This window comes from Onychostruthus taczanowskii, unplaced genomic scaffold, assembly GCF_017590055.1.
Source record: "Onychostruthus taczanowskii isolate IOZ18803 unplaced genomic scaffold, ASM1759005v1 scaffold67, whole genome shotgun sequence".
Lineage (NCBI taxonomy): Eukaryota > Metazoa > Chordata > Aves > Passeriformes > Passeridae > Onychostruthus > Onychostruthus taczanowskii.
Genome location: NW_024504455.1, coordinates 5271342 through 5284102, shown reverse-complemented (window position 1 = coordinate 5284102; position 12761 = coordinate 5271342). Strand labels below are relative to the sequence as shown.

The 12761-nt window shown below is 37.6% G+C and overlaps 1 protein-coding gene across 1 annotated transcript in view; it reads left to right on the top strand.

Moving 5' to 3' along the window:
* CADM2 (cell adhesion molecule 2) overlaps positions 1 to 12761 on the top strand; it is a 575572-nt gene that overhangs the window by 469726 nt on the left and 93085 nt on the right. Inside the window, exon 6 of the mRNA XM_041420933.1 lies at positions 1413 to 1583. Coding sequence (XP_041276867.1) covers positions 1413 to 1583 — 171 coding nt within the window. The remainder of the gene's footprint in view (positions 1 to 1412; positions 1584 to 12761) is intronic.

The following is a 12761-nucleotide window of genomic DNA, read 5'->3' as shown; positions in this document are numbered from 1 at the left end:
TAATCCCTAAATATTAATAGTGACCATGACAGAAATGGAAATCTTTTAAAGCTTAGCAGCAAACAGGCAGAAAAATTCTCATATGCAAGAAATAATTATTTTTAGGGAAAAATGGAAACTGTATAACTACACAGTGTCCTTGTCTGTCTGGAGACAATGATAAACACCACCTCTCTGATGTCAGAGGTATTTTTAATCTAAAGTGATGTAGCTTAAGCCATTGAAGATTTGGTTTCTAAAATTGATATTTCATGGAAATTTTATTTAGGTCATTCTGTTCTCTAATGGGATTTAGTATAATTTGTAAAACTGAAACCTCTCACTTTTTTTAGGGCACAGAGGACATATGAAATCTCAGTGTAATTTAATATATATGTTTAAGTATTTATAGATGTCTTTTCAAGCTTTCACTGCAATAAATCAATACAACAAGCTTACCATTTTTCTGAAATAAACTAAAATCAATAAGTATCACAAGTAGTTGGGAACCAAGTAAAACAATTCTTAAGTATGTGTAAGAAGATCTCATGTTCCAGTTAATACATTCAGACATTTTAACTCAAATGCTCAGTCTTTTGGATCTTCATTTCTGATCTAGCATGTATTTCTTACAACAAAATGTTCTGAATGTGAATCTTAACCTTGAGCTGAGATGATGCTTCCTAAGCATAGCTGAAAACTCCCTCCACTGCAATGTCAGGTCTGAAAACTCAGATTTTTGACTGGATTTGCACAAAAGTATCAGGTCAGTTTAGAATGGTATAAAGCAGTGAGTGGAAGTTCTCTGCAGTAATTTTATTTCTGGTAGTCTTGGGACTCATTTGTATATTCCAGTTAATACTGTGACATGCTCTATTTACAGCTGTTTATTACCATTGATGACTATACCTGGTTCTATCAGTAAATTAGCATAATTCTAACCAAACAACAGAATAAGCAATGAATAAAGTAAACACAGGATTAATCTGTGTGCACGTGGCTTCAGTAATGTCCATGTATTGCATTACTGTGAGAGGCTGTAAGAACGAACTTGGGAAATTTTATGTCCAGTGACACTGTGAATATGTAAGGTGATGAGGGTGGGACAAGATCACCATCTTTTTCAGATGACCGACAGAGAACATTTATACCAAATATGGACCTAAACATTCGAGAGGTATTAATGAATGGAATTTCTGTTTGAATGCAGTATCATGGAACCAGTTTTAAAATTTTCTCTTTCAATATGTATCTCTACTCTGACAATGAGAGCAAATTGAGGAATAACTAATTACCTTGATATTAAAGAGACCAACAATGAAAGATGGTTTTATTCCAACAACTGTGGTGGAAAATTTAGCTGTGTAATGCTGGACTACTTTTTTTTCCAAAAAATATTGGAAAGATAACTAACAGTTTACTCTTTCTTTCAGATGTTAAATATTTAAAAGAAGAAGATGCAAATCGTAAAACATTCACAGTCAGCAGCACGCTGGATTTCCTAGCAGATCGCAGTGATGATGGTGCAGTTGTAAGTTGCAGAGTAGATCATGAGTCCCTAAACTCTACACCTCAGATAGCAATGCAGGTTCTAGAAATCCACTGTAAGTAATACACATTATACATGCTTGCTTTTATAGTTTTGTTTTGTTTCAGAGTGTCTGTTGGAGCAAAGTTCTCTGGTGTTGTGCAGATAGATAACATCTTTTTTTAGCCGAATTCTGTGGTTTGTATTTGGTTGGTTGAGTGTGGTTTTTATTTTATTTTTACAGGAGTGACTCAAAATAGTTTAATGAAATCTTTACCATTGAGAGCACTATGGGATTAAGTTCTTGGTTTTCTTTGACAAGTAGTGGAAAGAAAATGCATTTATCTTTTTTGGTTATCATTGAAGCAATGTAAATGTGTTATTAACATCAAGAGCATTCTAATTCACAGTTTTCCTTGAAATTTTCTCGAAACTTGAAACAAAGGTATAAATAAGCAAAGTCTGTAGCAGATCACCTCAATGATGCTGAATCCTGCTAAAGAAACCCACTAGTGTTGTTGATAGCACAGACTCAGGAAGAAAAGCTCTTTATTTTTAGGCCTGGCCCACACAAATTTTTAATCTAGTTAATCCAAACTTCAGTTGTATTGTATCTTTATATATTGGCTATTTTTAAATTTCAAACAGCATTTCTGGAGAAGATGTTTTCCACAGTGCATTGTTCCAAAGCTGAATGACTCTGGTTTTCTATCTGTGTGCCCTACTCTGAAGTCAGGTTGTCCTTTGAGTCAGTGGGATTTTGTCTCTTATAAACTGTGAGAGACACCATCAGCTGACATTTTCATATTCATTTGTATTATATCCACCATTTTTCAGGGCATAGCTGAAGGGGTTTTTTGGGTGGGGTGTTTTTTTGTTTTTGGTTTTTTTTGTTTTTTTTTTTTTTTTTCTGGAGAACACCTGTACATCTCGTTGCCTAGCTAGCAGCAGCAGGCATCTGCAAAATGCAGACCAAAGGAAGGCAAAAGACCTTTCATGAATCTCTTTCTAGATCAGGTACAATCAATCTGTTATAAACCAGACAAGTTGTCCCTGAAGCAGGCAAGTGTTCAGTGACTGCAACCAGTTCCTGGGGAACCATGTCAAGGACTGCTGCCATATGTAACTTGTTTCTAAACAGGGATATTTCTATAAGCATCTAAGACTTGCAGCACATGTAAAATGCAGGAATGGCAAAAGCACTCTGTACACAGAAGCTGACAACTTTGCTAAAAATGCCATCTGCAAAAAAAAAAAAATCTGAAAAAGAAGAGAATGTGGATTAGCATATGTGCTAAAAATGTTTCTGAAACATTCTTGCCATCATTTTTCTGAGGGAGATCAGGGCCTTTCTTCAGCAAATGGCTATTAAACACTTCTCCTAATATATTCAAATGCATCTGTGCTGGCAACATGAATCAACAACTTTCTTTCCTTGAATTCTAAATTGCACAGCCATCAGCCACTGAACTCGCCCATGCCTTCACTTCCTAATTCTTTGCTCTTTCTTCAGTGCCTTGCTCAAGATGTTGGCACCACGGGAGATGAACCAAATTTAATGGAACACTAGATGTAGAAATTGAACAGCTAAAAAGAGTTTAAAATGGCTGCAATATAGTGTAATGTGCCTGAAAATAAAGGCAGGGCTCTGATTTACATGACCTTCATATGGCAAAAAAGTCTTTTTTGTGGCCTTTTGTATATAAAACTTCCTGAATATTTGTTGTTTCCTTCCAGTTTTCACCCTTATAGTAAGGCACTACCTTGTTAAATAGCAGTGAGGTGCATCTTCCTCTAGGCTTGTTTCTCCAAAATTTGAACAAGTCCCTTCTCCCTCTTCTCTGGCCTCCCTGAAGTTCTCCAACAAGGTCAGACTGCACTGGGTGTTTCCATTACTGGTGTGCTTTATGTTTGTGTCCCGCCAGACTTCCAGCTTATCAAAAGCCATAATGCACAAGTAATTGTTCTCTATCATTCCTGCTTGCTCCATTAATTTTCCACCAATCAATTTAATACTCTCTAGCACTGGTATAGAGTCGTTACACATAGAAAGAGAAGTGATAAATGTGCCAAAAGAAGCTGAAGTTTAGGGCAGAGAGTGGAAGAACCCTTTAAAGCTATGGAGAAAGAAATATTCTGTTATTGGTGACAAGAACACTAAGATCAGTCTTTTGTTGTCCTTGTCCTTGCCACCTACATTTCCATGGTCGGCATGCTCAGGAGTCTTAATGCTGGTCAAATTTTGAAAGGAAACTTTATAAAAAGAGAAGAAGAGGTGTGAAATGATTACTGGGGCAATACCAAACGCTCCAAGTGGAGTACATTACACTGGACCTGGGCTCCTTGATTTTATTCTCCTTGTGTTGCTCACCATTGTCATGGATATTACTGCAGCCACTGGGAGCTGCTTTTTTTTCTGTCAGTCCATAAGATTTCAAACGTATAAAAGATATCTTGTTTATATCAACAAGAATCATGCTCGCAGCACCTTGTGGAAGCTGATCCAACATATATCCTCAATGCCACCAAGCAGCATGGGTAAAATAGTGCTGGCAAAGTTGATGAATTATGGGACCCCAAAGTCAGGAGAATTTGTTAATCTGACAATCTGTAGGCTCCAAAGTCACAACCAAGTTAGTGTGGCATTGCCACATGCTCTTAATGTCCCAGAAATCTATAAAATTAGCAGACAACTGTGAGAGAATGATAAGCAAGTCTCTTAAAATGGTCAAACAGAACAGCATGGGTGAGGATCAGTTTGGCAGGGAATGAATGCACAAAGATGAGGCATCACTCACCAGAACTGCACTTGAGTTTTAAGCACCTTCTTAAAATCTGAAAATTTTTATCTGTGGTACATGGATGCTCCTCATGAATTATCAGTGTCTCATGACTAATTAGAAGGAAAGGGCAATAAGAACTTGTCTAGGCATTTCTGCCCTGTATAATTATGCCTGAAAGTTGAAAAGCCTGGTTTGTTTCAAGCAACTAGCCCCTGACAACGGACAAAATTTGTGGTTCCATCAAAACAAACAAACAAACCTAAAAGCAAAGGAAAATAAAAGAGAACAGTAGGAAGTGCAGGGTTGTGTTTGCATCCAGTGCAATCTGGATAGGTATTGCATAGGTAGAGGGAAAAAAAGCAAAATAATGGAATGAAATGACAGGTTTTGATATATGCCTAGTGAAAGATAGAATGAAATTAAATCTGCCTTAGATGCTGGGACTGTGTGAAACAGATATTGGTAATTAGTCCATGGAGAGATGTAGATAGAAGTGCTTATGAGCCCACACAGCTGCTTTTATCATCAACTTCAGTAGGAAGTAAACTTAACAAAATTAAAGCCATCAGATATAGAATATGTTTATTCCCACTTCTTCCCCTTACACGAATCTTATGTTTTATTATTGTGATAGAGCAAATAAGCTTTCCTAGTAGTGTTACAGTGTATGAAATGAAGCTGAGGACTAAACTTTTACACTCAAAGTATTTTTTTTCTGTTATTCATATTTATGTGTATGTGATAGAAATAGTGCCTAAGTCCTTCTGCTGCTCTTTGCTTTACTTTCATTCTTATAGTTCAGTCTGGCAGTTGAGATTATCTATATTATTATCTTGAAGGAGGGTGTGGTCAATCCTTTTTTTTACAGGGCTTCACAGATTAATTTTGCAAACTCAAAATATTAAAATAAAAGGGGAAAGCATAACATACCCCCCCTCCAATTACGGGATAATTAGCTCCTCCAATCTTCTGATTTGTGTGTAATATATGTTGTGTCTCACTTGTGTTCATCTGAACAATCCTGTTCATCTGTATGTTGTGCTCTGTGCACTGCAGGGCAGCCCAATTGCCCAAGTCTTTCTGCTGTGCTGAAAGGTTGGACTGTAATTTAGTTTCTGCTTGGCCAGCAGAGGTTTGTGGTAGCATGACACTGCTTGCTGAGTTTATTTTTCTTGTAACCCTTACTGTCAATAGCAAACCTAAAATAGACTTGTATCCCCTCTGGCTTTGCTCTGAAGTTTGCTTGTCAGCCTAGCTGCCACTGATTATTAGGAAGTGCTTCTTGTAAGTGAGAAATACAAATCTCAAAGGGATATTTAATTTCATTGTTTACTTCTATGTTCAGACTAAACAAAGAATATATTCTTTGTTCCCGTATTAAAGAATGATGGGTACAGTGCTTCAATTTTGAAAGCTTCTCAGTACAATGTTTAAGAGATTGTCTAAGTCCTTATGCATGCTGAAAAGATGTGAAAAAGTCTATGTCCTTATGCATGCTGAAAAAATGTGAAAAGACATTTTGAGGGCATGTACAATTTCTCGTCCACATCTGGGAAGTCAATGAATTCTTCTTATCCCTCCTCAGTGTTGCAGATATGTTGTGGTTCCCAAAAGCAGCATCTTCTCTTCCTTCCAGGTCTTATCTGAGCAGCAACCAGCCAACATGTTGCTTCATACTGAACAGAGTGCCATAAAATTACCCAGTGGTAATTACCTTACCTTAGTGAAGATTCTCTGACTACAGTAAATTACCCAGCAGACCTCAGTAAAAATTAATTGTGTAAATCTACCCCAGAGGCTGCTTTTGAAGCCTTAAAGTGAAATCAAATCATTTGAACTTCAAACCTAATCATCGTGCTTCTAAAATGGCAGCTGCGATGTGATCCGTGCTAATGGACTCAGTGAGATTTTGCTCAAAAGCTGACCACACTCCCAAATGACAGCACTAATAAGCTAAATATGTGTTATGTAAAGAAGTGTCTAGAGAGGCAATTCTGAGTAAATTCCATATTGGCAGACACAGATGTGCAGTGAATTGTCAGCCTGACAAATCTATAGCCGTCAGCTAACTTGCTTCCACAGGCTATTCCAACATGTTTGTGTGATAGGCACACTTCTTTTGTGGGCTGTTATTAGATTCTTTTGCAATGAACAGCTGGACTTTAAAATTAGGCAGTCATTCCATGAGAATGTTGGAATCTTTGTCCTGGAAATAAAGGTATTGATTTTGCATTAAGTAAAGATAGCCCTGGGAGTGCAGCAGGCTGCGGATGGGATCAGCCACGCGCTGGTGCGGCCGTGTAGAACACGGGGTGTCCGTGTGTGCATGTGTGTCTGACAGCACCCTGCCCCTCTCACTCCTGATGTACCAACAAATGGAGGCTTCCCTGATGGCAAGATGGGTCTGGAATTTCTGCTGCTGCAAGCAGAGTAATTTCATCAAAGAGTTCCCTGATGCTCGCAAGGATGGTTTAGTGCATTTTTTCTGCTTGGCTGCTTTCAAGTTTTTGTTGGAACAGAGCTTCTAAAATACACATTCTGAACAAAAATTAGTAAAATTGTGTGTGAATATATAAAATATATATTAATTGTAGTATATAACATACTGCACCTTTATATAGCAGACCATTTCACCTTCATGAAATAAGGCGTTCTGAAAAAAAGGCAATAAAAGGTCGTGAATGGTTGGGTGCTGGACTCTGGGTATATGATGAATGTCTAAAAGACTCAGAGATGCCCATCAGAACAGTACATAGAGACAAAAAATCCTTAAGTCTTAGTGTCCAATTCTAATGAATGTCACATGTTAAATATGTTAGTGGCTCTTCAAGATGCCTGTCTCTATCCAGACTTGCTGACTTTTTGTAGCTCAGAAAGGGCAGATGTGTGCCCATGCAAAAGCACACAGAAATGGGATACTTCTTAGCTGTGATAAAATAGGAGAGGAAAGGAAAACTTTTCTCTGCTGCCTACATATGGTCCTTCTGCACTGTAAATGAGTAAAATATGTGTCACACATTCATTTTCTTTAGGCTATGTGGCCATTTGTCTTTTTTGAAGTTGATTTTAATTTTCTCTTCATGTGTTCCTTTCTTTTTACTTACTTTTGTTGTTTCTCCCAATTTTGTGCTTAAAAAAAAAATCTTTGCTTTTGCACTTTGGCATACCTCCTTTTCTCATTTGCTTTGAAGTTATTTACTTTTTGTTTGTTTTTGACTAGTGGTATGTCTCCCAGAACTCTCCCAGCGTTAAGTGGCACCTATACTTTAGGAACAAGGACATATCTCTCTTTTTTTGGAAGAAGCTTTTACTCTATAGGCAGAGAATAAGTTTTTCTGAAGTGAAGAAAATATGAGAGTTAAAAGAAATTTCCTTCACTGTTGCTGATTTCTTTGGTTTCTGACCAGTCAACAGAGCTTGTCATTCTCGTTTGCTTGTGACCATCTCTTCATTACACCCTGTGACACCCTGACAGGCGCACTGGCTAGGAGTAAAATCTGGTAACATTTGGTGTGATTTCACGCTGCTACAATCTTTGTATGGAGAATCTGGCAAGAGATGCATCCCCAGATTCAGAAAATGCTTTGTTAACTAGGATAATAAGGTGTCACAGCATAGCATTCCAATTTTTCTTTGATTTTTTTTTTTAACATGACCCCAAAATACTAGGTGAACTCAATAAAATAACCTGTGTGTTGAATCAGGAGTGAAAATAGTTGCAATTCTTGTGAGAATTGAAACTTGTTTTGATGTTGCCAAGAGAGAAAATGTCTGTGTAATGATGACTTCAATGAATGAGTTTAACCACTCAATTCTCCAATAACTTCTGATACAGTGAAAAGACCTGGATTTTCCAGGGGCATAATTCCCAAGAGTCACAAAAAAAAAAAAAAAAAAGAAAGAACTCACATGACATTTGCACATCAAGGGCTTTGCAGTTCTCTATTTTAAACTGGCACGATTTGCTCTCTTCCTACAACCATTTTATCATGGTATAATTTGAGTAGTTTAGAACTGTGATAGCTCAGAGACCTCTGGAACTTGTGGAAGGAGGCCAGCATTTGAAGCCTGGTCTTAATGATTAAAGCCCCCTTTTGTTCCAGCTTAAGAAGCAACAGGGGGCTGTATTTTCTGTCTGATGTGCAGACAGGACCTTGGTTTCTCACAAAGCCTCTGATCACAGACGATCTCTGTAAGCCTAAGCAAGCAGGGATGTCCTTCACTTCCAGTGAAAACCTGGGAGCTGCTCAGGTCCTGTAGCTCATGAGGAAAAGCTGGATGTTTTCATAAATGACTCCCTGAATCTGAAAGGAGATCAAACTTGTGAGCACTGTTCCTGCTTTTCTCTTTCACTGAAGATTCTGCTGGGCTGCTGTGACCTTGAGGAGACAATTCTGCTGTCTTCCAGTTGGCTCTCTCTCATACAAGTTTATCCTTTTTACACATTCAGGTTCCCATCCCAGACTCACCCATGTTGTGAGTCTCAGCCAACCCAAACAGGTTTGGGTTTTGTTCCTGAATTCACCCTGTGAATGTTAATATGGAAAATAAATATATCTCAATACAGTACTTTGAAGACCAGCTGTTGGTCTATCTCCCTTAAAGGAGGGATGTTTCTATACTTACCAGAGTAAGATGCAGATAAAAACAGTATTAATAAGAATGCAATTTAAAAGCTACAGTCTCAGTACTCTACATTTCTTCATATTGAATGAAAATTAAGTAAAATGTTAATTATATAGCTCAATAATTATGTAAGCACTTTGTTAATTAGTAGAGTTACATTTATTAAACTTTTCGTACTGGTGAATGCTTGAAACAAATGAAACTTGAAGGATAGTTACTGTACACAGTAAAGGATGATATCTGTGAACAGAAAAGTTCACTGCTAGAATTTGCATGTTTAAATGAGATCAATTAGGTTAATGACAGATGAAAATAAGAAATACCTTATTTAAATGCAAAATAATTCATAAACTTGTAAGTCCATTTACTGCCAAACTTTCATCTTTCAAAGGGGGTATCCAGTTCAAAGGGTTAATGTACAATCCTGACCTTTACCATCTGGAGGTTTATCTTCAAATACAGTTTACAAGTGAAATATAATCGAATTTATTTCTCTGTAAAATCTTCTGTAGAAAATCCACAGGGTGGCTTGTCTACTCTGCATAAAAACTTTGAAATCTAGTGTGGGCAGGATATTCTATGTGCCTGTAGTGTGACTAAGAGAGGGCTGCAGAAGGTTTTAAAGGAAGCTTGGGAGGGAGGGTTTAATAATATTAAAAGTAGGAATGACTAGCAAGCAGGTAAGACAGTCTGGAGGAAAACATAAAAAACAAATGTAGAGACCACTACCAGAACCTCCCAAGGAAGAGAAGTTTGCCATTCATGAGAGTGGGATTAATATTTTCAAGAAGCAAATGATGCTCATTTCCTGATGCTACTGCTTAGTTATTTTTATATAGACTAAATTTTTATGGTGTATAATATCTGATATGCATGTCAAAGAAAAGACTGAAGAGATATTTGGAAATGCTGAGCATACAGAGCTCTTCTTTAACTTCTCCAACAGTTATGGATGTGCCACTGTTCTTAAGCCATATTCAAGATAATTTAAGTCAGACAGAACAGAACAATGAAGGCTTTAAACAAAAGAATCTGAGAAAGCAGAAGATAAAGTTACGCTGAAAGGTCATGTGCTCTCTCAAAGTTCAACATTTCTTTAAAATGTGGTTTAGGCAGAAGACTTTTCTTTGTCTTTTCTCTTTTTTTGCCTTCTCTTAACAGCAGAAGTGAGATAAAAGCAGAAGTTGGAGAGAGCACAGTGTAAGGCAATGGAGAGGCTAAATGGAACAGATTTTACTGTTTACTCTGAAAAAGTGGCATGACAAAAATAATTAAACAAGATGAAAGTTGTAAAACTAAGCTTCACTGCTTGCATTCACTGGAGAAAACAGAACTGGTTTGCAAAGAAAATATTGTTTCCACCATATCATACATGTGTGGATGTGACTTAATGCATAATTCAGAAACCAGTGACCCATTCTGCAAAGCCTTGTAAAGGGGAGTGGCTGTTGTCTGGTGCTGTCTCCACAGAGTGGCACACACTCAGCACTGTGGGAACAGAGTGGTAACAGTGCCACTCTGTCCTCCACTTAATTCAGCAGGGGCGACTGATGTGCTCACATTTATCTCTGCCTGTTTTAAGGCCAAGCACAAAGGTAGGTAAGAATGATCAAAAAGCTCATTACGTGACAAAGGCAGGGTAAAGTTGTAAACATTTGAAATGGAGCAGGGAGGAACTGTGGCGCTTTGGTGTTGTACTTCCAGCTTCTTTTTCACCCTCCCAAAACCCCAAGCCACATGTTATGTGCTACCACATTTTCCTTCCTTTATTGTGTTTTAGTAATTGTGGTGAGGGAGCCTGGCATGACCCGCTGGTGAGGTGCTGAAGCCAGTCCAATGGATATCTTTAACAAAGTACCACATAATCAATGCCCACAGAATTAGTAACCTAAATGGTTTCCTGCCAGGCTGGTGCTCAAATTCAGGCACTCATGTGAGAGTCAGGAGGGAATATTTGACTGATCAATCTTTCTTTTCCCCCACACTGGCATCCACTTTCTTGTTTTGCATCCAGGAAAGTGTATTTACACTCTTCTGTTACAAGCTGTTATTACTCTTTCCTACAACAAACGTAATTTTAAAATAAACCAGATGAGATTAAGGATGACACAACAGAATTCATCAAAGAATCTCAGGTAACAAAGGGACCATATGCTGTTTCTGGTCCTGCTTAACTGTAAAGCAGTTTTAAAGGAGTGAAAAAGAAGACATTGGAATATCCATGTGGATATGGTACCATATTCTATGTGCCTGTAGTGTGACTAAGAGAGGGCCGCAGAAGGTTTTAAAGGAAGCTTGGTTGAACGAGCCTGACTCACCCACAAATATTACTAATTAAATAATTTTTCAGATACATAATATTGATTTTTTTTTCTCTCATCCATTTAAGCAATGAGTTATTCATTCTCTTCTGAAGCAGAGCATCAAACTTACTGTATCTCCAGACTTGCACCTAAGTGCTTATTCAAGGCAGCAGTGCACAGACAGAAGCCATGCTGCTTGCCATTTACAAAATAAGCCAAATTTGGGGAAATGCTGATTCACAGCTGTAGGATGCACAGCTGGTAAGTGTAAAAGCTATTAAAAATGGTGAGCACTTGCACAGAGCTGATTAAAGTGCTCCTCTCTCCTCTTTCTCGTCTCATTTAGGATATCCAATCTGATGCTTATTTTTGTGCATGCTGGAGTGGTTTGTCCTTGGAATTTACTTTTAAAATCTCTTCTTTCCTAAGGCTATTTTTTAATGTTTTTTTAGAAATGAGGATGAAATTATGTAGGACTACAGAATTTTCAATGAGCTTTGTAATTGCTATCCATGTATGAAAATTATAATCTCATGGTTTCTGAAGGAAAAATAAAGGTTCCTGAAACTTGCCTGTGCTTTCTCCAGTGCTAATTAATTTAGAAAGTAGATACATCATCATTTTCAGAGGTATCTGCTTATTTTATCTTTGCATCTGGAAATGATGGAAAGGTTCCACGGATATAAGAGAGAGAAAAAACGCAATGAAAAATGTAGAAGGCTGTGACATAAATAGATTTCACAAACATGCATTTTGAAAAAAAAAAAACAGACAAAAATGGGTAGACAATAAATTAATTAGTCTCTCAGGAAAAACTTTTAAAATCTTATCATCTGGCAGCCATTTATTACTAGGTAGCAATAATCTTTTATTATCAGACTGTTAGTTTTTTATAACATTTTTTAAAATGATAGCACCAGAACTGTTGTTGTTCACTGCCACACTAAAATATCTGAGAAATTTATGAAAGCTTTTCAGTATTCAGAAGGTTTGTGGTCATAAAATAGAACCATGAAGTAAGGACATGCTGTTGGTAGCTCATAATTTAGCTAAACCTGTAAGAAGAAAAATATGTTGTAATGAACCAGTTATAGTAACTTGCACTCTGGTACAAAGAGAAAATGGTGGCTTGTGATCAAATCAAAAAACAACAAGGTAAATATATTTATTAAAGAAGGTGGAGTAAATCTGAGTATTACAGATGCAGGCAGGAGGTGCTGCTGCACAAGATTAAGTGATTAGTTCTGAACTCGGAGTACTCTGGAAACAGTCAGTAATGGGAGGAAGGTGGGGTTATCCTTTTCCTTGCCAGATGATCTGGCAGCCATGGCACAGATGTTACACCGTAGGAAAGGTCTGTGTGTTTTATCTGGGCTGCCTGGAGCTCAGCTGAGTGTATTCTGAACTGGCAAGTAATTAGTAAGAGGTTCCCTGTGTTGCTTAGGGTCCAGGAAGGTAAAACCTGGCATTCATGGGATGCTCAGTGATCACAGTGGGAAGAACTGCTCTGTCACACAAGCACAGCTTTCTTCCTGAGTGGAT